This window comes from Canis lupus, chromosome 6 (genome assembly GCF_011100685.1).
Source record: "Canis lupus familiaris isolate Mischka breed German Shepherd chromosome 6, alternate assembly UU_Cfam_GSD_1.0, whole genome shotgun sequence".
In the NCBI taxonomy this organism is placed as follows: domain Eukaryota; kingdom Metazoa; phylum Chordata; class Mammalia; order Carnivora; family Canidae; genus Canis; species Canis lupus.
Genome location: NC_049227.1, coordinates 39676137 through 39702243, shown reverse-complemented (window position 1 = coordinate 39702243; position 26107 = coordinate 39676137). Strand labels below are relative to the sequence as shown.

Sequence of the window (26107 nt, the reverse complement as noted above, 5' to 3'; positions counted from 1 at the left end):
AAAGGTACCATTGTTAAATAGATGAAACGATAAAAGAGGAAAGTGCAGATATTACTGGATCCGACAGTTTGGGTGCCGGATCATATAGGTACAGGGAAGATCCCATTTTTTAAAACCTCATTTTCTGGACGGCTGAGTGGCTCAGTTGGTGAGCGTCTGCCTTTGCCTCGCTGCGCGGAACCTGCTTCTCCCTCTGCTTGTGTCTCTGCCTCTTTTTGTGTGTCCCATGGATAAATAAAATCTTTTAAAAAACAAAAACCTCGTTTTCATGGACACTAGATCTTTTTTTATTGAAAACATATGTAGCATTGTGTACGTTTAACATGTACTGTGAAGTGCTTTGATATGCTCATGTTGTAACATGCTGATGTGATGGGAGTCCTATCACGTAATTACAGTATAGGATCATTGTCTATGATCGTCTCACTGTGCATTAGGTTCCCGTAGCTCATGACAGCCCCTTACAGGCCTCGACTCTGGACCCTGGATCCTAGACACCATGTCTCCTGCCCTCCATACATTAGGTCCCTACGGCTCATCACAGCTCCTTACAGGCCTTGATCGTGGACGCTGGACCCTTGACCCTGGACACCAAGTCTCCTAACCTCCCCCCCCGCCCCCATAAGACACACTAGAAGCGAGCACACACTCCTCTAACGCCATGACGGAGAACCAGAACCATGGCCCGAGTGTCCAGCGCCATTCACTACGCTACGGAATTTCAGAAGCACACGCTCAATCTAGTGAAGGGCGCGTCTACGGGATCCAATTGCACTTTTACACTCTGTAGTTTAAAACCCGGTTCGCGCCGGATTCAAGCCTCCGAGGTGAGGCGGCGTTTTCTTCTCACGCATCCGTCAACACGGCCCCGGCCAATCAGGGCCAGGCCTCTGACCCCATTGGCTGCCGGTACCCCAATCCGGAGACACGCACTGGTCCGCACGGACGCGAGGTCGGCGACACAACACAGCCCGCGCCGCGGCCCCGCCCCGCGTCCGTACGTGCGAGCGCGCGCGCCCGCCGCTGGCCAATGGCAGCGCCTCCAGGGGGGCGCGCCCGCTGGAAACCCCGGGCGGGCGCGTCCCCGCGTGCGTCGTGCCGCCCCGCCCCGCCCCGCCCCGCCCCGCCCCGCCCCGCCCCGCCCCGCCCCGCCCCGCGCGGCGTCCCCGCCGTCTCCGCCCGGCCGCCGTAGCCGGAACTGCTGCTGAGCGCGGCGACCTGGGCCTCCCGGACCCGAGCGGCGGCCGCGGCATCGGCGCCCGCAGCCTCGTCTGCCGCTCGCCGGCCGCGGAGGGCTCGTGCCGGGGCGCGCGCCGCGCGGCCGCTGCTTCCGAGGCGGGACGACCACACCAGGGTCGCGGCTTCTGTGCAGCGGGCGCTCGGGGGCCGGGTCTGCGCGGCCCGGCCGGTCCTGCGGGCGCCCGGGCGGCCCCCGGGGAGCCTGCGAAACCAGGCTGCTGCGAGGCGTTGATGAAGAAGGTGACTGGTGGCAGGGGCTCGGGAGGGGTGGGCCCCGCGCCCGGCCGTCAGGGCGAGGCCCGGCCCGCGGGAGCGGGGAAGGGCCTGTGGTTCGCGCGCGGTGCTTTGTCTGGGTGGCCCGGGCGGGGGGTCGCGACCGGGCCCGGCCGCGGTGACAGCCCCCTTTGTGCGCAGCCCGCCTGCGGCCCGACGCGGAGGGTCTGGCTCTTTCCTTCCCGAAACCCGACGAACGGTGTCGGGGCCGACTCCGCCCGCGCGCGCGGTCAGGAAGGAGCGCTGGAGGTCTTCGGTAAAGGGATTCCATGCCCGTGGCTTCCTTTTCCTGTAGGGGGGAGCTCCGATGTGTGTCAATATCCTCCCGGTTCCGAAAGGCCGAGTCTTCCGTTGCCCAGCCTCGTGTCAGCCAGGACTCCGCCAGGCAGGCGGGCAGGTGTATTGTGTTGTGGCTGCTGCGTGCCCTGCTGGGTCCTGGCTTCACTCTGGGCAGTCGGGGGCAACAGGTCCCTGGGAGGAGGGTCTCCACATTGTGCCCCGGACAGAGGCCCTTCCAGGTATTTGCAGGTCCCTTAAGCAGGGATGGGAAGGTGGAGAAACGGACCGGGGAGAAGTCCGGTGCCAGCAAGTCCCTTAAAAAAAAAAAGTTTGGGTATTTGTCCCGTATAGTTTTAATTTTTGTCGAGGTTTTTGCTTTTCTTGTTTTAACTAGCCTCAGCTAAGCCAGTCAAATGGTTTGTAAGTCCAATTCCAATGGATAAAGCTGTTACAGATCATTTTATGACAAAGTGCATCAGAGCCCTAGTAGGTGTTACTCTGATTTTTACTCATTTGTGCACCTTCCAGCGAGAAAGTCCTTGTCCCTGGTTCTGTATTTCACGGTTGGCCCTTGATGCCTTTGTTCACTTTTCCTTTTTTGAAATGGAAACGTTTCCCTCCTGGGCGGTTGTGTTGACACACAGCTTGGGCACAGTATCAACACCTGTTGAGGAATCTAATATTTATCCTTCTTGTTTTATCACAGATACACATTCCTGGCCCTTGTAGGGCTCATAGTGTTGATACTAACCTGATTGAGTTAATTTTTTGAGTGGGTCTGCGTTCTGGGACGCAGGCATCCTTAGAGTTCTGTTGTCGTTGACATTTCACACGGCCGCGGGTCACAAACCGAATGCCACAATTTTATTAGCAGTTGTCCAGTTTCTGCGCAGCCCTCTTCTGCTGCTGCTTGCATTTGGATCGGGACATGCCCATGGGGTCGCCTGCACGGGTGGCTCCCACTGTTTCACGCCACCGGCTCCTTTGTTGCAAAAGCATTTTAAATTTGTGAATCTCCTCGGCAGCACACAGCTCCCACCCTGGGAGGCAAGATTCCCAGAAAGCCCGAGCTTATTATGACTCTTTATGTGTGTTTTAAGACGAGCAGGCGGCCCGGCCGCCGCGGGCCACCGTGGGGTCCCCCGTGCACGCAGGCGGGGTGCACCCGGGCCCACCTGCGGGGCCGGCGTGCAGGCAGGTGCGCGGCCCGGAGCCCCGCGCGTTTTGGGGGCGGGGAGGGGTGGGGTGGGGTCGGGGGCGCGGGCGCGGGCGGCGCGGGGAGAGGCCCGGCGCGCAGGCCCTGAGCCGCGGCCCGCGGGGTAGGTGCGTCCCGCCCGGCCCGACCCCGGGTCCCCGCCGCCCCCCTGCCCCCCCGCCGCGGCCCCCCGCCCCCACCCCCACCCCGCGACCCCACGGGCCGAGGCGCCGCGCGGGCAGGGCCGTCCGCACTCGGGCCCCGGGGCCGCCCGCCCGCCGCCTCCGCGCCGCGGGCCGCGGGGTCCTGGTCCTGGGGGCGGCCGGGGCGGCGCGGCGGGGCCGGGCGGCGGCGGGGCGGCGGCGGCGGGCGGGCGGCCGGGAGGGGATCGGGAACAAACAACGGCGGCCATGTTGAGAGGGCATCGGTGCGCTAAAGTTGTGGGGCCGGCTGCCGGGCGCGCGCCTCACCGGGCCCCCCTCCCCTGCCCGGCCAGGATGACAGTGAAGTTGGGAGACGGCGGCGGCGGCGGGGAGGACGGGCTCAAGCGGCTGGGGAAGCGCTCGGCCGACGACGACTCGCTGGAGGGCGAGGGGCCCGGCGGCGGGGACGCGGCCGACGACAGCGGCGCCACAAAGAGGGACGCCAGGCCCCCCCGGGACGGCGGCGACGGCCCCCCGGGCCCCGCGGGCGGCCCCCCGGCACCGGCCCCGTCCCCGTCCCCGCCGCCCGCCGGCCCGCAGGACCAGCACCACTTCCTCCGCTCCAGCGTCAGGCCGCAGAGCAAGAGGCTCAGGAAGGACTCGTCGTGCGCTGGCGGCAGCGGCGGAGCGGGCGGCTCGGGGCCGCGCGGAAAAGGTGAGGGGCGTGGGGGAGGGGCGTGGGGGACCGGGGGGCCTGGGGGGACCCGGGGAGCCCGTGGCGGGAGCCGCCGCCGCCGCTGCCGCACGCGCGCAGGACGCCCTCCCGGGCCGCACAATGGATTCCTGGGGTGGGCTCGGGCTCCCCGCGAGGACCGCGACCCGCTCGGGCCGCTACGGCGCACACAATGGTGCGGCGGGACCACAATACCTGCTGGCTCTGTTCTGCTTGGCCAGACCTGCAATAAAGGACCCCTGTCCGGAAGCCAGAGGTGACGGCCGGCGCCGTCCCGCTTGGGCCATCGCCCTCTGCCGCGGGCCCTCTGGGGGCCTCAGGGTGCAGCCCTTGGAGCCATGAAGGGTGCCTTGGGTGCCGCAGAAACTGCCCCCCCCCCCCCCCCCCCCCCCCCCCCCCCCCCCCCCCCCCCCCCGCGGCAGGAAACACTTGAGGCCCGACACAGCAGGGAGCCGTCTCCGCCTTTTCCCTGGTGCTCCAGGTAGGGTCGGGTCTGGGGTGGTACAGCCTCCTGGGGTCCCCACCCTGATGATAGGAAAGCCACGTGCCAGCGGCACTGCTGCTTTTGCTTGTTTATGCTTCTGCGTTCTTGATCGTGCACTGAGCTCCTCTCACCATCCTTTTCATTTCAGGCCAAGTTTGCAGCACTTTTCTAGGTAGCAGATGTAACCGTTCCAGTGAGTTTTAAAGGAAAAAAAAAAAAAAAACTTAGTTCCTTGGAGGAAATGGTAATTTAAATTTGTTAGAAACCCTTGAAGATTTGAAAAAAGAAAGATTTCAGAAACTGAGGGAGAACCATTTTGGAGACCTGTGCCCAATGTGTACAATTACACATGCTCCTGCCTTCGCCTTACCTGAGGAGGGCTGGCCTCTGAAATCATCCTGGCCTTACCAAGTTTTTGGTAAAGATCCTTGATGTAAGCCTTGATGATACTTAAAGCTGTGAGTTTGGGGTGATTTAGTGTGTTCCGGAAATCAAACCTTGTCCTATGCATTTATGTTGGTGTGAAAGCTGCTGACCAATTAAGAAAGCGTTGATGGTTTAACAGCTTTACTTTGTAAAAAGTAGCTTTTCATTCCTAGTTACAGGTGTGTTATCACCGATAAGCTCCTGGAGTGCCTTCAAGAGTGTTTGTTTTTGGCCTCAGATGCCCCAGCAGCATCCATGGCCTTGCCAACGGGGCCCTCTGACCTGCATCTGCTTGTTTGCCATGTCGAATCCACCAGAAGGACACGCACCTGTGAGATGAACAGCACTGATGCCCAGATGCAACAGGGTGGTGGAGTGAAGGCTCTCTGTCGCCTGTAAATGGCCACCTGTGGGTCAGGCGAAGTGGTGCTCACGCTTCAGTGTGCAGGACTCTTGGTGGCCAGGTGATGAGGGAAGTCTGCATTTGTTGGCATAGTTGAGCGAGGCTCAGACGGAGAAGGCTCCTGGATTAGCCTCACATCAGTCGTTGGCACCCCTGTCCTTGGTTCTTGTCCCAGTGTGTGGCTTGGAGCAGCAACTGACTTTCCGCCAGGAAGATGGAAATTGGTTAGAATTGGTGCTTCTTGTGACTTTTATATATTTTTGTTTTAGGAAGCAAATATTTCTTTAAGTTAATAATAAAGCTGAACCATAATGGTGGCTTTTAGGAATAAGAAGCATGTCTGCTTTGCTTCACAGAAATCATTGCACCTGGAGTTGCCTGGTGGGACCTGATCTTGTCTGTACCTGTCACTGTACCCAGGACACCCCGTCCTCATGCCTCCATAACCTCTGCTTGCTTATTATCTCCGTTAGCAGCCAGCAACGATCTGATTCTGACAGCACGCCTGGTAATCTCTGCGGACATTTCTTAGAGGACCGTTTGTCTTACAGACTCTGAAAATCTCCACCTGAGGTCCTGAGTGCAGATCAGTGAGGAAACAGTCTTGGCATTTGTTAGTTTTTCAGTTGAAAACAGGATAATTTCCATTATGCTTGAGGAATCCTCCCGGCCCAGTCATTGGTGGATCTTTGATCACTTAACTGCTCTTGCCAGTTTGAGTCTGAACAGACAGGCATCAGAAACTTGCAGTGAGTCTGGAGGAAAACTTGTGGGAAAAGGAAGTCTGCCCTGTGATTCTGTCCACACCACTAAGTTTTCTTTCTAAGAAGACATTCTTTTGTCAGCTTCAATGATTAACAATTCTTTTGTAATACAATTCCAAATTAGGTTCTTTTTGAATTTTAAGGGTCAGGGAGCTGAGACCTAGCATCTGTGTGTCACACGTCTTACATCTCTGTTACTCTTATTTTAAATGGTCGCAGAAGCTGAGGTTTGTTCCTCTAATAATGTGTTCGACTTAAACAGAAGGTAAGCTGCAGGCCAGAAACCAGTAGATGTGCTTGATGCCATCGCACAGATTCTTCCTGCCCCACTGTGATGCCCAGAGTGACTCGAGGGTGCCTTTGAGAGTGAGACTCAGAATTCATGGATCTGTAAGAACCTGGTCCAGGACACAGTCCCCGAGGCCCTTACCCCTCTGGCCAGTATGCGATCTGGGTGATGCTGGGCAAACTGATCTCTTTCTTGGAGCCTCAATTTCTCTCTCTCTAAATGAGGGGTAATGCCAGTGCCTGGCTCACCACAATAAATAACACAGCCTAGCCCTGCCATATTTGGTTAAAAGGCTCCCAAGTGCTCCTGTTATTGAAAATGTAGATAGCTTTGAGGTTAGGGAGCTACAGAGTCTGGACAGGTAGACTGGGTCGGTCGGGTGTCACCTGTCGGGAGGTAGAGAGAGAGAGGTCTCAGGAATGCCCCTGAACTGCTGCCTGTCCTATTGGCACAGGTAAGCTCAGGGTAGACTCTTGGTTTCTCTGCTGCCCTTCAGCTCCCCACCCGACCCCATTGCCTCCTCCCAAGAACCTTCATTCCACCCGACTGCCGACAAGCTGGCCATCTCCACAGTTGTGCAATGTCACCAGGTTTCACTGTGCTTGTGCTTAGAAATCAGCAGATCACCAAAGAGAACTTACCTGTATTTTACCTTAAGTACGGGCTGCTTGTAGTTTCTAGGTGCTTTTAAAAGACAGCATATGAGTCACCCCAGTGTGGTCAACCTTTGGGAGACGAGTACCATACTGGAGAGAGGGGTGAACCAGCCGTCAGGAGGCCCGGTTTCTCCCTGTAGAGCTGCTTTGGGGCTGGTTCAGCCACACGGAAAGGCCTTGAGGTGCCCAAACTTATGTTCCTTACGTCCAAAATGGGTTCAGTGAGATAGTGCTTAAAGCTGCCCTGACCTTAACATTTAGGGGTGAACAGGTCAACTGTGCAGACGGGGCTTGGATCCTGTGTTTTGAGAGAGCATTCTTTAAGGTCGGTTGCCTGAAAACAGGGTAGCTGTGTGTCTGTGGGCTCTGCGTGGCCCTGCCTCTGGGGGAACCCTGGGCAGGGAGTGGTCAGAGTGCCCCCTCCACCCAGGGGCGTGCCCGCATGTCATGCAGGCACAGTTTGCTTGTCTGCTCTGCAGTCACTTGTGTTGTCACTTCTTGGGCATTTGGTCCAGGCCCCAGGACTGGTTGAAGTATGGCCGTGCATGACACAAACTCCCTGTCCCTCATATTCTGAGGACGGAGAGGGACAATCAGATTGTCACAGACCACGGGTGCCATAGTGCTCTGATTCTTAGCCCGATGTGACTCAGTAAGTAATGTTTAATAAAATCAGGTGCAGCGACAACGGTGTGGAGCCCACTGTGGCCACCTGGGCAGGGGCATCGGGCTTTGCTGAAAGCCCTCTGACCTTGTTGGGAGAAGAGGAGGAAGGCAAGGCGTGCACCCGTCACCCTGTGTGGTGCCGCAGAAGGTGGAACACACAGTAACACACATCCTATCGCGTGACAGGGACACCCTGTGCACGGTAGGTCAGGAGACCTGTGTCCCTGGCCACTTCAAAGACGATCCCTGCTGGAAGTGTGCAGGCTAGAGAGGGAAACACCTGAAACCCAGGGGCTTTTGGTAAATTACTAAGTTCAGAGTCGCATGGATCCCTCTGCTTCACGTCGGAGACAAGGACAGACAGCGCAGATGAGTAGATGAGGTAACGTTTGAATGTTGGTTTTAAGGCTGAGGTACTTTCCAAAGACCTTGTTGGCTTTTAACGTCAAAACTAACGTTTCTGTTGTGGTTACCTGTGGAATCGTCCTTTGCCCACCAAGGATACTGTAGGATTTTCATTTCACGTTGTGTGCGGTGTCTTGTTTTGGATCATACGAAGGTATGAGGCTGGTAGAGGCAGGATTTCGGACAGTGACATAAATGCGAGCACGAGCTTCGCGGTAGGCGGTGGAGCCTGGAAGCGGCCTGGCGGCCAGCGTGAGAAATGCCAGAGGAGGAAGTCGCATTGGCAAGGGGCATTGAGAATGACCGACCAAGTCTTCACCTTCTTTGATGAAGAATGCAGATGTTTTCAGAGAAACAACGAGGTTTTTGTGATGCTCTCAGACGTTTGAGAGCGTCTTAAACATGGGGGAGCCCAGCCCTGAGAGCATGGAGGACATGAGGCGCCGCGGCAGTGCCTGGGGTCGCCCGACCTTGAGGTCCTGCATCCCCTTTCGCTCACGGAACAGGTGTCAGAGGCGGGCGCCCTGCCCGGGGCTGCAGGGGCTACTGGGGCCGCGGGGCCGCGCTCCTCTGCAGACACCAGGTCAGGCCGAAATGGGTGCAGGCCACGGTGTGGGGCGGAGGCACCAGGGCAGCCTGCCAAGGCGACGCCGCCGTGAGGGGGAGCGGCCTCAGTCCTCATCTTCCCATCTGCGGCCTTCGTGGAGAGGGTGCTCCCTCAGTCATGTCTGGGCTCTGATGCAAGTCTGGGGGCCTGACACGGGTGACGTGCACTACGAGGGGCATAGGAGTGGCCCCCGGAGACCTTGGCTTAGCGCCTCCTCCTCGGTCGCGGCACGTTGTGCCCTGAGGTGGCCAGGGAGTGGAGCTGGTGTGCCACCCTCGGCCTCGTACCGCAGACCTGGCCCCGGGAGGTGGCCTGCGCCACCGACCGCCTGCCCTTGGCTCATGCGGGGGCGTCTTTGCAGCCGACAAGGGGCAGAGTGAATGAAGCAAGGGGAGCCTCCCGTGTTCTCCCCTCCGGGGACGTCACTGAGCAGCTCGTAGTGCTGGTCTGTGCCCTCTCCGCTAACGTTCCGACCCTGCCAAGGCACTTTCTCAGACTCTGAAAGAAAGCTCTGGGCCAGTGAGTTGTTGCTCGGTGGGACAGGTCGGCACATTTTCTGTCTCTGACCTGAGTTAAGTCGCACGGGTTCGTTTTTAGAGGTGGACGTCCTCCCGTGTCTTAACTCCTGCCATTCATTAGCTGTGCGGCTTTGGGAACGTCACTGAACCGGTCGGTCCCCTTATCAGACTGAGCAGGGGGTGTCGAGGTCCAGTTCCCTCCCACCTCGCATCCCTGGATTCTGTAGCTCAGAGCATAATGAAGATACAGAAGCAGCCGTGATGCCAACAGCAGTCACCACGGTGCTGTGTGGCTCGGGAGGCAGATGCCCAGACTTGGTTCTGGCTGTCTGGTGACCTTGGCCCACCTCTGAAATGTGGACGGTAGCTACGCACCGTGAGTACAAAAGGGAGTGAAGCGTTTGCACGTGGCTTCAAGGTGCTGTAGAAGTCCCCGCTCCCTTCCTCGTCTAAGCAGCAATGTGGCGTGCCAGGCAGGGTGCTCCCTCTGGGCCTCGGTGTCCCCTGGTGGAAGATGAGGATTATCTCCTCCTCTTTGGGTGCTATGGGGAGCATGGGTGGTGCTGTTCCAGGCTCATGCAGAGATGTATGACGGGAGGGGGTGTAGAGGAGGCAGGCAGCCTGGCTTGTCCAACGGTGGAGTGAGCAGCCGCGCAGCCTTGGAAGGCAGACCCCGGCCACACATGTGCACCCCCCAAATGCAAGCCCTGGAGAGCAGGCCGTGGCCGGGGTTGGTAGTTTGGAGACCAAGGAGGAGGCTGGTAAAGTTGTCTTACTGGGGTGGCGTGGAGCTGGCCTGGACACAGAAATGGGGACAGGAGAAGCGGGGTGGCCCCTGGCAGCTGGGGACCTGTGACAGAGAAGTCAGCTCTGCTGGAGGCGCTGGGTCTCAAGGGTAGGAGAGGGGCCCGTGACCTGCTCTCTGTCCGTTTCCAAACTCTCGTGGAGCATCTGCAGTGTGAGGCCTAGTGGCAGGCTTGGGCGCAGGACAGCCAGATGCCGTCCCTGCTTTCAGAGGCCTCGCTGTGGGCACCCTCTTTCTGTACGTCGTTTCCCTCCAGGTTCCTCAGATACCAGCTTCTCATCATGCAGACCGTTGTTCACCTATGTGGCCTCAGAAATGTTGTAGCAGATGGAGGCTTGATGGTGGACCTTTACTTTTTTTTTTCCTGGGCTTCTTGCAACCGCCCCTGCTCCCCCCGGAGAAGGCCCCTGTACCCACCCTTTCTTGTTCACAGCGGTCTTGTCTTTCCACCTCCGGCCATTCTGCTTCTGCCCTCGACTGCTTCTCTCTTGTCCTGCACGCATCACAGTTTTCATCGCAGCGCTGCTGTGCAGGTGGGAGGCTCCGCCAGGGGCCGATCCCCCCACAGGACCTCTGGTCCTGCTTCTTGTTTGTTTCTGCTGGAGCCGGAGTGCTTGGGTGAGCCCGAGGCAAAGGCCTGAGCCATCGTCATCTGAAATTTGGGGGATGGACCAGAGATTGCCTGTTCTCTTTCTACTCTGAAGTTTTGTGATTTTACTTTACTTTTTGAAAGCATTCGGTGTCTAGAATGATGGTCACCAAATGTTAGAAATGGTTATTTGGGGGTGATTGGCCTTCTCTTTTGGACGTTTTGAATGTTCGAGTGTTGACTTTATCCTGCGCTCTATCCCTGAGGTTCCATCCAGCTCAGAAATGCTTCCATTGTGTTTTCCTTCCTCGATTATCCTCCTTGTCTTGGGTCTCAGCAGTGCTGTGGGCCAGTGAAATCTCACGAGAGCTGGCCAGACCTCTGTGTTCCAGGTTCTTCACGAGCATACTCTGTTGCTTTCAATTATGTCCAGTACCAGTGTGGGCTGGCAGAGACGTAAACCTGAGCTGGGATTGTCGGGCTGGTTAGCAAGTTGCCTGACCAAAAAGGAGAGTTAATGAAGCCATGATCCCTGCAAATGTGCTTGAAAGTCGCTCCCCGCTGGAGACATCTTGAAGTGTTGGGTTCACTAAGTAGGTCATGTCTTGGGCTGGGTTTGGTTTGGTGAGGAATGGATCAAGTCAGATCTGTATCGAGTACACCCTTAACCCACTGGCAGCAGTTTGCTGCCTGGAGGACAGTTCTCCTGTGGCTGCGGGCTGGGGAGGGCGCAGCCGGAATAGGGGCAGGCTGGGCTTTGAAACCCTGAGCTTGACGGGGTCACACTGAGGACCCAGAGTAGCAAGCTGTCAGAGGCTGGCACCGTGTGCAGTGGTGGAAAGTGTGCTGGCCAGCTTAAGAGCCACTAGCCACATGTGGACATTGCCACTAGAAATATGGCTTGTGTGAACGAGGAACTGGGTTTTTTGTTTTATTGACATCTATCTGCATTTACATCTCCTCACGTGGGTAGCAGCAGCGGAATTGGACAGCACGGCGGTCATAAACAGCGATTTTCGGGACCCTGTCACGTTGCCTTCTGAAGTCACTGAATTGGTGCGCTTATCCACAAGAGAGAATCTCCCCCATTTTATGTAGCTGCGTGATTTTTCTGCATGTATGACAACACACTTTGTTCTCCGATAGCCGACTGATTACAAAATGCTCTTTATTTTGGCGTAATAACACAGATCCATGGCACACTCTGTGGAGGGACAATAGGTGTGTCAGTGCACCGTGACCCTGCCGCCTCCTGTCCCTCAAGCCACCCCTGCCCCATGCCTTTCTTTCCAGGGATGGTGTCTGTGAGTAAATACATGGATTAATGGACTTAACAATGTTTCACTCCCTCTGGTTTTCTGTGAACTCCCTGCCTTCTGCCCCTGCTCTGAGGCCGACCCTTGTCACGGGGGTGAGGGGGTGAGGGAAGCGTATCCACACAGAGAGGCCCTCCCTGATTGCCCAGGAAGAGGGCTTCCCTCGAAACCTCAAACTCATGATTATCTTACTAGGAAAGCTTTTTAATGATAATATGCATTTGTTTCTTTGCTTTTCAAAGTGTTTTTACATTTATGATCTTATTTTTACCAACCCAACCCTCCCCCCAACTGTTCAGAGTTTGATGATTGCTCAGCATTGATGGTCCTGAAGTTACACAGGCTGGAATTCCTGTCTTTGCCCGCGTTGTGCTGGGGCTTCCCTTTCCTCTGAGGAAGGAACCAGATGGGTGGGACAATTGGGTTAGGTCATAAAAGGTTTTATCTGTGACCTTTGCCTCCCGTTGATGAGGCTGTCAGATTTGGAGGGCAGTGGAGCCTCATCATACTTCCTCCTGCCCTCCCCTTTCAGTCTGGTCTCCAAGGACCCATCGTGAGAGTAGAAACTGATGCTTCCAGAGCACCTACAAGGTCATCAGTTCACTCTCACAACATCAGATTTTGTTGGTGGAAATTGATCAAGCAAAAAGGACTACTTCTAAGACCTTTTAAAGGTTCTTGAAAGACACCAAATGATTCATATTCGGAAGTTTGGGTTATATCTACGAGGAGGTGGCGCTTCACACACACTCAAATGTTTTCTTGAGTTTGAATTTCAATTTGTTGATTTGAAAAGACAAGTTATTTCACCCCAAACACATTTGAGAAAGAAGTTGTGATAAATGTGGGTTTTTAGGTCATGGGGGCAAAAGGCTGTCTGCCTCTGATGGTCATCATGCTCTCTCAGTGGGTCTGCAGAAATGCTCATTCTTCTTTTTCTCACTATAAAAAGATTGGAAAGAATTATGAAGTCAAATCACGGTGAGGTCATTGCTGAATAGCCCCAGCAGGCCTGCGGCAGCATGTCCCAGGAGCCATCCTACAGTGGCACCCTTGGCGGGAGGGGTTGGGGTGGGGTGGGGAGAAGGGCTTGTGCAATGGAGCTGTCCCTAGCTCCGCAGCCTTCTAAAACAGGTCACTGTATGGTTCTTTCTCTCCAAGGAGCCGACGGTGGCGGATCATCGTCCGGAAATGGGTCTGGAGCTGCCCCTGCTGCCCCTGCAGGGGGCTCTCGCTCATCTTCCCGGAACTTGGGGTCTTCCAACGGCGAGAAGGAAGAAGGCAAGAAGGCCCGGCGGCAGTGGGAGTCGTGGAGCACAGAGGATAAGAATACTTTCTTCGAGGGGCTGTATGAGGTGAGCCCTGGGTCTGGGACATGTGGCTGAGACTCCCAGCCTCTCTCCACATTGTCCGTGCTTCTCTTTCAGTTGGCCTCTGCCTGGCCGACCTCATGGCTGCAAGACCTATTAGGTCGGCACTGCCTTGGGCAACTCCTCCTAGGTGGCAGGCATGGGTCCCCAAGGCTGGCACTTGCGCTCTGACCTTGGCCTTTTATCCCCTCATTGTGACTTTAAAAGCTGATACTTGATAACTAAGTGGTTATTAGGAGGTGTCTTTGTTTTTCTGCAAGAGTCTACTGGTTGTCTCAGATACAGTCTTTGTTTTTTACAAAAATTTTATTTACTTATTTGAGAAGAGAGAACTTCTGCAAGTTGGGGGGAAGGGGCAGAGAGAGGGGGAGAGAGAATCTCAAGCAAACTCCCCATTTAGCTTGGAGCCCAGTGCAGGGCTCACGCCCATGACCCTGAGATCCTGACCTGGGCCAAAACCACATGTCAGATGCTCAACTGATTGAGCCACCCAGGCACCCCTCAAATACGTTCTTCACTGAGGAGTGGAGCCCTGTCTGTGGGCCTTCCCCTTGCAGCTGAGAGGTCCCTGATGAGGGACAAGGGGACACTTGCCACATCAGTCAGAACCAGCAGCTTAACCCTGAGAGCAGTTGCAGTGGACGTGGGACAGAATGGGAAGTCCTAAAAATAGAGAGAAGCTGCTCCCTGATCCCACTGCCCAAAGAAACAGCTGTGCTCCCTGCCAGCTGTTTTCACTTCCCTGTTTTGGTTTTTCAAATATTCCTACCTATAGTGATCATGTTTTTTTTTTTTTTTTTATTAATATCAAATGCATTTTCATGGTACGTTATGGTTCTTTCGCTTATTACTTTTTTAGTGCCTGTAAATATTCTACTTCAAGTGAAAACTGTGGCTTGCATGCTCGCCTGTTTTTATAAATAAAGCTTTATTGGGATGTAGCCACACCCATTCACTTCCTGGCTGCTTCTCACAACAAAGATAGAATCAAGCCCTTGCAACAGCTAGCAAGTGGCCTGCAACATCTATGCGTTTACCCTCGAGGCAGGCCTTGCTCTCTTTCACCATCCTCGTATTGTTGTCTGTCGTATTGTTGTCTGTCGTGGTTCCTTCCAGGTTCAGCAGGCATCTTTGTGAGGATTCTGTGTTTTAGACCACTTGATGGGGGCATAGTGTGAGGAGTAGGTTACTCACCAGTGGGCCGTATTGCGAAGGAATTGGAGTTATGGAAGATTCTAGCCAAGCCTGGCTATCAGGGCTCAGAGCTGAAATGGGGTTTGGAATTGATGCTCTGAAATATCCAGGGAGAGGTGAGAAAAGGTGAGGGGTTAGAATTCAGTGCTGCTGTCAGAATATTCCTGAGGCTTCCTTGTTCCTTTGGGGGCCCCATGCTTTGGTTCTGCCGTCCCGATTGCAGGAGGCCCGTCTGGCAGTGCCCCTGGACTCAGGCGTGCAGGGAGGCAGTGAAGCGTGTATCCAAAGCTTTCCCAGTAGGTGCAGAGTCCTGCAAACAAGTTCAGATGTGTTCCCTTTCTTCCTTCAGACAGTTTGAAAGTAGAGCAGGGCGGCTGTTTTGTATAGTTACGGCCCCACACTGCCTCTCGAAGTTGCCATCAGGCATAGAGCACTGGGGGCCCCACGACTGTGTTCACACTGTGCGGCTGATGCTCCCCTGACAGCTCTGCTGCTTGGTGCAGCCCTTCCTTCCTGGAGAGAGTGGGGCTCTGTGGGGCTCTGGGTGCAGAATGCAGGCCGGAGGTGTGCTTGTTGATTAAAAGTGGGGGAAGGATTCCACATCAGTGACCTGCCCTACCTTTCTTCAGGTAAATTAGTTCATTTCCTGCCCACTGAGCCAGCTTCTTGTTTGACATTTTTAGCCAGGTAGGTGTTTGAGGTTTCCTGATCCTTAATTAACAATAACGGACCCTTGTGGTCACTTACTGCGTTCCACAGTTAGTGCTGTCGCCCACGTGTCATGTGTGGACATGTGCCCCTGCGAGGACACGGGCTCGGGCCCTACAGCTGACACTCTTGTGTGTCTCTGAGCTGCCACAGGCTGCTGGTGGCGTCTGGATGCAGGGCTGGTAAGCTCTGCTCTGCCGCCGCATATATGCTGCCCATCCCTTCCTTTTTGGTACCCACATCTGACTCGACTGTGCTTCAGGTAACAGACACCCAGCTCAGAGTGCAGAGAGGCACAAGGGATGGAACAGCTGTCCTGACCTACAGACAAGGCGGAGGGACTATGTCAAGCCCAATGGGATGCAGGGCCTGCAACGATGTCATGGAGCCTCTGTCACCCCGTTTGTGGAGGGTGACACTGCAGTGCTTACTGCCTCCTGCTGCAGACCCTTCTCTGCGACAAGAGTGCCACCCCAGGGCAGCCCCGGTGGCGCAGCGGTTTGGCGCTGCCTGCGGCCTGTGGTGTGATCCTGGAGACCCGGGATTGAGTCCCATGTCGGGCTCCTTGCATGGAGCCTGCTTCTCCCTCCATCTGTGTCTCTGCCTCTCTCTCTCTGTGTCTATGAATAAACAAATAAAAAATCTTAAAAAAAAAAAAAAAAAAAAAAAAAGAGTGCCACCACACTCCCCACTCCAGGTGGGACAGCTCTAGGAAGGCCTCAGGTGGGCCAGGCCTATTCCAGACTACTGTGGCTGGGGTGTGGGTCGTGGCCCCCATGACAGGGAGCTGGTGGGGAGGCCAGCGGGCCAAGCACCTACACTGACACCATCCTCAACATCTCCCTACTCTGTTTCAATGGCGGTTCCTCACTAAGCCCATTGCTGATTCCGTTTTTCTTCTTATGTCTGTGGTTCCTGCCTCACAGCCCTACATGCGTGCTTCTCACCAGGTGGATAATTGCTAATGGCTTGTCTGCATCAGAGCACTACAGGAGTGCTAGGAGGCAGAGAAGTCCCCCTTAAGGGCTGACAATCTGATTAGGGAAATGTAGTAGGAACAGAAAAGGTTGGGCTGTCAGGAAGCCTACGCCAACTAACACCACAAGAATTCAGAAGGCAGCATAGTTTGAGAATCACAAAACCCAGATTCTGGTCCCAGCCTAGCGAGTGTGTGCACCTGTGTGGGTTTCGTGCCCTGCTGCAGAGAGGACCTGAGGGATGGAGAGGCTGTCTAAGCTTGCTCCGCCAGGACTCTGATCTAGGCCTGAGGGAGGGTCTGTGGGGGAGGGGACACCCAGAGGAAGGCATTTAAGACATCTTTTTATTTATTTTTTATTTTTCTAATACTGAAAATTTTAATTCCTTCCTTTTTTTTATATACTTTAAGTTTTCATTTTAAAACTGTTTCAGGGACACCTGGGTGACTCAGTGGTTGAGTGTCTGCCTTTGGCTCAGGTCATGATCCCAAGTCCTGGGATTGAGTCCCTGGTCTGTCTCCCTGCAAGGAGGAGCCTGCTTCTCTCTCTGCCTGTCTCTGCTTCTCTCTCGGTGTTCTTCATGAATAAATAGATAAATAATTTTTTTAAAAGTTTCAAACTTGGAAAAAGTTGCAGAAAGAGTATAGAGAATTCCCTATGCCCTCTACCGATGTTTACATAACCTGTGTGACCAGCTCAATGAGGAGATTGGGTGTGGATACCGTAGCATTTATTGACCTGTGGGCCTTACTCAGGTTTAGGTGGTGTTCCCGCTGATGTCCATTCTGGATTCAGTGGACATGACTCCTGAGCCCTCTACCTGGGGACAGGCCCTCAATCTCCACCTCCTTTCTTCTGTCTCCTAAGAACTTGACAACTTAAAAATATTTTACTTAAATTCAGTTTAAGTAAAATATACTATTAGTTTCAGAAGTAGAAGTTAGTGATTCATCAGTTGCATAAACACCTAGTGATCATTACACCATGTGCTGTCTTTAATGCCCATCACCTCACTCACCTCCCATCCAGCAACCCTGTTTCTTTCCTGGAGTTAAGAGTTTCTTATGGTTTGCCTCTCTCTCTGTTTTTATCTTATTTTTTTCCCATCTCCTATGTTCATCTATTTTGTTTCTTAAACTCCATATAGGAGTGAAACCATATGATAGTTGTCTTTTTCTGACTGACTCATTTTGCTTAACATAATACTCTCCAGCTCCATCCATGTTGTGGAAAATAGCAAGATTTCATTTTTTGATGGCTGAGTAACATTTCTTAGTATGGAATATATATATTGCATCTTTTTTATCCATTCATCAGTTGATGGACATCTGGCTTCTTTCCATAGTTTGGCTCTTGTGGACATTGTTGCTATAAACATTGGGGTACAGGTGCCCCTTTGGATCATTCCGTTTCTATCATGTGGGTAAATACCTAGTAGTACCATTGCTGGGTTGTAGGGTAGCTCTGTTTTTTACTGTTTGAGGAACTTCCATACTGTTTTTTGAGTAGCTGCACAAGCTTGCATTCCCACTAGCAGTATAAGAGGGCTTCCCTTTGGGGCACCTCAGTGGCTCAGTGGTTAAGCGTCTGCTTTTGGCTCCAGTCTTGATCCTGGGGTCCTGGGATCGAGTCCCACATCGAGTTCCCTGCAGGGAGCCTGCTTCTCCCTCTGCCTGTGTCTCTGCCTCTCTCTCTGTGTCTCTCACGAATAAGTAAATAAAATCTTTAAAAAAAAAAAAAAAAGAGGGCTCTCCTTTCTCCACCTCCCTCACCAGCATCTGTTATTTCATGACTTGTTCATTTTATTTTTTTTATTTATTTTTTATTTTTTTATTTTTTGTGTTCATTTTAGCCATTCTGACTGCTGTGAGGAGGTATCCCATTGTGGTTTTGATTTGTATTTCCCTGATGCCGAGAGATGTTGAGCATTTTTTCATATGAGATCTTGACACGTTTTTTTCCCCCCAAGATTTTATTTATCTGAAAGAGAAACTGTGAGCAAGGCAGAAAGACTGAGAGAGCATGCATTACTAGAGGGTCAAGGGAGAAGCAGGCTCCCTGGAGCTCCATGCTAGGGGATCGTGATGTGAGCTGAAGGCAGACCCTTAACTGACTGAGCCACCCAGGGGCCCCGACCTTGATACTTTTGAAGACTTCTGGTCTGTTAGGTTGTGAAATACCCCTCAGTTTGAGCTTCTCTGAGGTTAACTAATGATTAAATATACATTTTGCATTTTTGTCAAGAGTACCACAGGAGTGCCAGGCTGTCCTGGGCATGTCCTGTACAGAGCGCATGCTGTGCTCCATTCTGTCTGGTGGTCTGAACCTCTATCACTGCTTGCAGGTGACACCTGCCAGGTCTTGTACTTAATAATCTGCTTTTTTTTCTTTTACTTTTAGACTATGTAAATACTCTGTTTCTCATTTTTTCTTACACTGACTTTAGTAATCATGCAACTTCTTACCTGAAATAATATTACTATACCATTTGCCCATTGGCGATTTTCTGACTCCATCATTCTTTCTGTACTTATTTTTTTTTTGGGGGGGGGGGGGTTTCTGTACTTATTAATTAGAGATCTTGTGCAAGAAACAGCTCTCCCTTCTCCCTTATTTAGGTAGGAATTCAGTGGTTTGTTTTTATCTGTATGGACTCGGGTATATAGGTTGTTCTGTGTCACAATCTATTCATATCATTGTCCATTTTCTTGCCCAGATGGCTGCAGATTTGGCCACTGGGAGCCTCCTCTGGTTGGCTCCTGTATCCTTCCCACATGCTCTTCTCATGCTGCAAGCATTTCACTTGCCTACTTTCTGGCATAGCAAGATATTCCAGACTCACTGGTACTTTCCTTGCTCTCATCTCTTCCAGGGACCCCGCTTCCTTTTGGGAATGGGATTTAAAAACCAAGATATGGGTGCTGGGGGTGCTCGTGGTGTCGGGGTGCTGTCACCTCTGGGCCCTTCCCTGGACATCTGTCTTGGCTTTGATGGAATGTCAGCAGCTCCTGAACAATCCTGGTGGTGACTTTGTTCTTTGGAACACCGATTCCATTCTGAAAATCTCACAAAAACTCAGCTCCTACGTGGATGTGTTGAAGGAATAGGTGGCCCATGAATGTATTCAGAGCATAGTCTGTGTGGTTCTCTTACTGTTTATATTTGCTCTCCCTATTTGAATATAGGATACATTTTCTCTGATGGAAGCAGTGAGGGCATCTCTGAACAGTTGATGTATTGCTTTAGGAGGCCAGGTATAGCATACTCTTAGCTCTTTGTGGTTTGTGTTGTGTGTTGCCATGATTGTCTTCATGGAGCTGTCTTGATTTGTGGTCTCTAGGCAACTGTGGGCATTAAGCCCCTTTCATCTGCGTGATGAGCACTGTGTCCTCCTGCTCCTGAGTCCTTGCCTCGTTGGTCTTCCATGCTACAATAGATTTATTCCTCAGATTCTGCTGTTGCTTTATCCGTTACTTGAGTTGAAACCAAGGTTCTAGGGAGGTGAGGCTGAAGTTCATGCACAAGAGCCGTCAAGGACATTGGCTTGACCACAGTGGGCTCCCTTTCCCTTCTCCTTTCTCGGGAAGCATCTGTGTTATACAGAAGACTGCCTTGTTGTAACCTTTGTGCTTTAAATGTGGACTTAATTTTGCAGCATGGGAAAGACTTTGAAGCCATTCAGAACAACATTGCACTCAAGTACAAGAAGAAAGGCAAGCCCGCGAGCATGGTGAAGAACAAGGAGCAGGTCCGGCACTTCTATTACCGCACGTGGCACAAGATCACCAAGTACATTGACTTTGATAATGGTGAGTGTGCTCAGACTTGGCTTCTGGGAAGGTGGCAGGTGTGGTTGGCTGCTGGTCAGGAGCTGGTTTCCAGCAAACCCACAAGACACACCCTCTGGCATTGTGCTCTCCCAGCCACATGGCCAGGGATTTCCCTGCCTCATGGTCCTTTGGCTGGTGGAATGCCTAGGATCCATCGCTTAAACTGAATTGTGAGAAAGCCGCACTTATTTCTAATGGCCTTGGGTGCCTGTGCTTCTAGGTCCCTGGCTCACTCTGGGCCCGTGTCCCACCCTGGGAGGGGAGGGCCCCACAGTCGACGAGGAGAAGCAGACCATAGGTCCTGGCCAGCCAGAATAGGGCCCCTCTGGTGCCCACCTTTCTCTCCCAAGCTGGGGCTCCTTGGGGTGAGAGTTGAGCATGGCCTGTGTGTGGTGGGCTGGGGTAGAGGGCTAGCTTTCTAGCTTTTCAGAGCTCTTGTCTGGGTTTGAAGTCAGGCTTGAGTGATCCGTGTTCAGTTCACATGTCTGGGTCAGCACCCTCCCGCCCGGAGCAGCCTACCCAACCAGCCTCTGTCCTCAGAGGAGGTATTGCCACATGTCACACCTGCCACTCAGTCATTGATCATCTTTCTTTATGTTAACTCTTCTTTTCTACAACTTCACTCATAGCTTGGTCATTCCAGACATTTGCTTCTACTAACTTCTCTTGTTTCTGACACTCCTGGTAAAATAATGTAAGTTGTGATAGAGAACAACTCTGATGGCTGAAGCCTGTCACTCGCTTTGAACCTTTGTCATGTGCTGTTCGTGCCTGCCCTTGATGATCTCCTGTGTTTCTGCCTCAGCCCCACCTGTGGGCGCACTCTTGGCCTCTTTGGTGACCCTCAGGCACGTGTATGCCAGCACCACCTAGGCTGACCTGTCTGCCTCCTCCCTGGCTCCCCAGCGGGTCAGCACGCCAGGACCTGGGCTTCCTCCTCTGGCCTGAGAAAGGCCCAGAGAGCATGATTCGAGCTGTCTCTTTCTTTGAAGGATCAGATGGCAAATATCTTGGCTTTGGGGTTTGCAGTCTGTAGAACTTGTTGCGCTCTGCTATCTTAGCTCATTTGTAGACGAAGGGTAAGCAGGTGTGCATTGGTGTGTTCCACAAACCCTTCCTTCAGAAACAGGTCCTGGGCTGCGTTGGCCTGTGAGCCATAGTGTGCCGACTCCTGCCCTAAAGAAGTCTTTCTCACTGCCACCAGCCTGTGTGGGAGCCATTGGGGACAGGGCTGCTCAAGCTCCGAATGCTCACAGTTGTTACCTGACACTGTCACCTGAATGTATGTCCCTTTGAACCTTTGTGGACATCTATCATCAGAGTCTTGCTGGTTGTACCTCAGAGCTGTTCTGGTCTCTCCTCACCACCTGGTCCCCCTTGCTCTTGTTCTAGATCATCGCTGTCCCCTGCTGTCTGGTCCCACCCTGCCCCTCATGCCATGAGATGGGCACCAGCTGTGCATCTGCCGGGCTGCTTCCTTGCCTGAGCCCCTCCTGCGACTCCACCAGGTGTTCTCCTCCTGACCTGTGGGCTGGCAGGAATAGGGTCTCCACCCTCATGTGTACTTGCACTGTACCCCCCGCTGATCAACCTCCCTCACCCTGCTCCCTCCCCAGGCGGAGCTGTGTTCTCCTCCCAGAAATCCCTCCCTGAATTTTTCCCTGCCCCTTCTTCTGCCTGGCGGGGGCCTGTCACTGAGCATGTCACCCTCAGGGCAGACAAGAAAACCCACGCTCATTTGTGCACATCCCTGCCTGGGACCCCCGACAGTCAGTGGGAGCTGAGACCTCTCCTTCTTCCCAGACACCCTCCACCATCTCAGCACAGCCCCCCCCCCACCCGTCCTGGGTGTGCCTGGGTGTGCCGCCTTTTCATGCTGCTGTGGAATTTCTCTTTGCTTCCTGTGGAGCGTTAATTTGTTCAGTTTGATGTTGCTACAGGTGAATAAATTTTACCTTTCCTTTTGGACCAGCAGGTCCCTTTGGTGGCCTTACAGTGTGCATTTGTGGATGTACCTGTTCACATAGCACTTTTCTTTGGAAACACTTTCTTTGGGTAAATCGCACAATGGAGAGGAGTTTGTTTATTTATTTATTTAAAGACTTTATTTATTCATGAGAGACAGAGAGAGATTGGCAGAGACACAGGAGGAGGGAGAAGCAGGCCCCATGCCGGGAGCCCGACGTAGGACTCTATCCCGGGACTCCGGAGTCACCCCTTGAGCCAGAGGCAGGTGCTAAACCGCTGAGCCACCCAGCGATTCCCACCCCCCCCCTTTTTTTTTTTAAGATTTATTTGTTTATGATAGAGAGACAAAATTTTATTTTTCGTTTGCTAATGAACTTTTGTTTTCCTTTTCTGGTGATTTCATCACACCTGAGTGTTAGGAGTTTGAAAAGAGCTCTCTGGGGAGAAGCCAGAGAGAGCAGTTGTGAGGACAGGGGAGGGACGGCAGCACAGGTCACTGCTCTGTGAAGTGGTGGAGAAGGCGCCGGACTGAGCTGGGCCTGCGCCGGCAGACGGCACTCAGGTTTGGCTTCAGGTAACACGGACCTCAAAGCATCGTGGTCTTCTGCACAGAGAGATTGGTTCTCCTGTGGCAGAGACGTCAAGATAGGAGGTCCAGTGCGGTCACTGGGGACTCAGGGCCTGCCCTCTTGCCACTCTGCCGTGCCTAGCACAGTGCTTGGTCCAGGATGGCTCCGTGGGCAAGACCGGGATGCCAAAGGACACATTCATCCTCATTCAGTCTTCAGTCATTTTGGGAGCTTCTGGAAGTCTCCTGATCACTCTAGAGGCCAGGACAATGGCGCAGCGGGTTTAGCGCCTGCCTTTGGCCCAGGGCGCGATCCTGGAGATCCAGGATCGAATCCCACGTCGGGCTCCCGGTGCATGGAGCCTGCTTCTTCCTCTGCCTATGTCTCTGCCTCTCTCTCTCTCTCTCTCTCTGTGACTATCATAAATAATAAATAAATAAAAAAAATAAAGTTTAGAGGCCAGGACAGTGGTGCAGCCCCATCTAGCCACAGGGCAGGCTGGGATGTGCACCGTCTGACCTGGATTCGTTGCTTCCTGAGTGAGGTGCATCTGTTGCTGAGGAGCAGGGGAGAGTGGATACTGGTACCATGAGGGCTGGGGCTGCCGTTCCTCCTCCATCTGGCCTCAGGGGGGTCATCAGTGATCAGAGATGGTGTGACACGTCCGCTTCCGTGGTCACAGGCCTCTGGCCTCACACAGAGGTTGGGTGGTTCTGTGTGCGGAGGGAAATGGTCTCAGTCCACCTCCTGTGGCCCCGCTGGCCTCCCAGGCTCCTCCCGGGGCAGCCCTCTGCCCGTTAGCATTTCCTGGCGCCAGCCCAGTTTTCTAATCTAATTTCTCATTTTGAAAATTTAAAAAGCAGCCCTGTGTTCCCGTGTGCGCCTCACTTCGTTTCGCCTGGGGTTGCCGTCCTGGGAGGCACGTGCGGTGGTCAGAACCACGGGACGAACAGCGCTCACGTGCCCCTGCCCTCCTGTGCCCGAGCTGGTCGGTCCGGCGGGGACGTCTTCCCCTTCTAAAGCTCTGTCCCTTCTTGGTGTTTCAGTGTTCTCCCGCGGGCTGAAGAAGTCGTCCCAGGAGCTGTACGGTCTGATCTGCTACGGCGAGCTGCGGAAGAAGGTCGGGGGCTGTGAGTATGGGGCACCAGGGCTCCTGCAGTGCTCGTGGCTGGGGATGTGACGTGGTTTCCGGAATGCTCACGGCTCCCCCTGGCAGGGCCTGCTCTCCTGTCACTGTTGGGTCTTTGATGCCACAGCTCTTCTCCCTCCAGCTTGAATCTTTTTTTTTTTTTTTTTTTAAGATTTTTATTTATTTATTCATAGAGACAGAGAGAGAGAGGCAGAGACACAGGCAGAGGGAGAAGCAGGCTCCATGCAGAGAGCCCGACGTGGGACTCGATCCAGGGTCTCAGGATCACGCCCTGGGCTGCAGGCGGCGCCAAACCGCTGCGCCACCGGGGCTGCCCCCAGCTTGAATCTTGAAAACATTTTAGGGAGCAGGAAGTTGAAGAGCACCTGAGCCTCTGCGTGCCTGCACCTTCATGACACTTACCTGTCACAGATAGCGGCCCCACCTGTGCCCTACCCCACGAGTGCACTTTCTCTTACTCAGCATCTGACTGCAGGCATCCTGGCAAGGCCCTGACCCTTCATCCCATGTCACTTGAGACCAGGGATATTGTTCTGCATGCCCTCAGTCCTGTTACCACCTGATGTTTAGCATTTATGTCGCAGGCACTATGGTCTTACCTAGCAGCTGCCTGTGTTCAGGGTGCCAGCTGGGGATGTGGTCCTAGGTATACCTGTGGTGCCCCCTTGGGGCTGTTGATGAGATAGATGAGCCTCACCTTTGGTCTTGTGTGACACTGGTGCTTGGAATGATCTGGGCTACTCCCCATATGTCCCTCTGCTTGTCTCCTGTAACCAACGTAGGCATGCTCTGGCTTTCCGGGGGCACCAACCACTTAGTGGCCTACCTCGCCTCCCCGTGTGACCCCAGGCAAGGGGTGCCCTTGTCTATGCAGGTGCCACTGGGCACCGTCACATGGTGGAAGGGTGCTTACCTACAGGGTCACTCCAGAGGCCCAGTGAGACCATATGACAGAGTCATAAGCCGTCTCCTCCCTGGTCACCCAGCAGAATGCCACTGCTCAGAGTGGGCAGCAGGGCGGGGGGTGTGGAATCAGCAGAGGGACCAGGAGGGAGGGCGTTTGAGGGCTGCTCTGCACACGCTAGCCTAGAAGCAGGCAAAAACCCTACAGGTGGCCTGGCTCCCAACACAGTCCTTCCTGTGGTCTGAGCACTTATTTGTCACCTGCTGGCCTGTCGTGGAGTGCTCCCAGTGTGAGTGGTGTACAGGCACTGACTGCCCCCGGCCACTGCTGTGGTGGCCTCTCCTCGCTCTCCCAGCCTGCCTGAGTCCTCATGAGGCTGGCCTGCTCCCTGACTTGGGCGGCTTACTGTCACCCCACTGGGCAGCACTGGGACCCCGGCCCAGGGGCCTCTGTACTTGGACTTCTGTTCCTCTTCCTGCCACCCTGCAGCTCAGAGAAGCCAGTCCTATTTGTGACATCCCACCAGCCCCTCTTGGCCTCCACGCATGCAGCCCCCCCACCAAGGCCCCACTTGAGCCCCGCCTACCCCCCACTCGCAGGTCACTCGCTGGCACACCGGGTGCCCTGCACACTGCAGCGTCTCATGACTGCATGCTGGTAGCCTTTTCTGGACTGTGCAGAAATTGTGGTTGGAGCCTGCTTTTGTTTAACACTGGGCCTCTGGATGAACATGAACCCTGAAACGGTGGGCGTTGAGTCTGCTGTGTTCCTAGGACTCAGACACACGCTACATGTATGCAGCCTCAGGGCAGCTACTGCGCTGGCTGGTGTCCCAGGGGCTGAGGAGGCTCCACTGTGATGAAAATCTCCTTGGCTGCTAAGTGACAGGTGACGCTTTGCCCCCAGGACTGAGTCTTAGACCCAGAGCTCATTTCTCCTGCCGCAGCGGCCCATCTCCTATCCTCACCTGCGTGTTCAGGTAGCTTTTCTCTGAAAGGTGGTTCCCCGCATGGTGCCCATCGAGTGACTCAAACCCTGAAGTCTCAGTGGCTCAGCTCCTGGACCTTCTGTCTGTCCGGCCAGCCAGATGCAGGACCAACGGGCCCTTCCATCCCCTTTGGCTTTCCCTTTGATTTCTGCTCACATGCCCACGAACCTCCAGGACAGGCTGCCCTCTGGCCATGCGCTTGGCCCTGCAGACCCTGCCTTCACATGGGAATCCCTGCTGTGCTTTCCGCTGATGGTGCTGCTTTGTCGCGTAACCGTGTGGGGCCGGGCCATGCTGGGTCCCTGGTCAGTGAGCGGGGCTGTGCGCCTGCCTCTTCCTTGCTAGGCCTTCTGTCCCGGAGGCCCGTCTCCATCTGGCCCGTTGCCCTGCGGCCTGCAGGACATGCCTTGCTGTTTCTCGTCACATGCTTGTCACGTGTGGCTGTGAATTCTTCCAGTGATTATTTGTAAAGCTTTATGTTGTCTTCAATCTTGAAAGGTGTTTTTGCTGGATGGAGAGCTCAGATTGGGCAGTTTTTCCTTCCTTCACTGTAAAGATTTGTTTATCTCTGGCCTTCGCCATTCCTGGGGAGAGGCCACCGGCCGCTGTGTCTCTGCTGCTCTGGAAGGGATGCATTACTTTTCTCTGCTGCTTTAAGG

The 26107-nt window shown here is 54.1% G+C and overlaps 1 protein-coding gene across 1 annotated transcript in view; it reads left to right on the top strand.

The window, feature by feature from the left end:
* The first annotated feature begins 3468 nt into the window (after positions 1–3468).
* The window catches only part of CRAMP1 (cramped chromatin regulator homolog 1), a 53068-nt gene continuing 30429 nt past the window's right edge, over positions 3469–26107 (top strand). The window contains exons 1-4 of the mRNA XM_038540821.1: positions 3469–3844; positions 12952–13145; positions 19695–19848; positions 23453–23536. Coding sequence (XP_038396749.1) covers positions 3484–3844; positions 12952–13145; positions 19695–19848; positions 23453–23536 — 793 coding nt within the window. The 5' untranslated portion in view covers positions 3469–3483. The remainder of the gene's footprint in view (positions 3845–12951; positions 13146–19694; positions 19849–23452; positions 23537–26107) is intronic.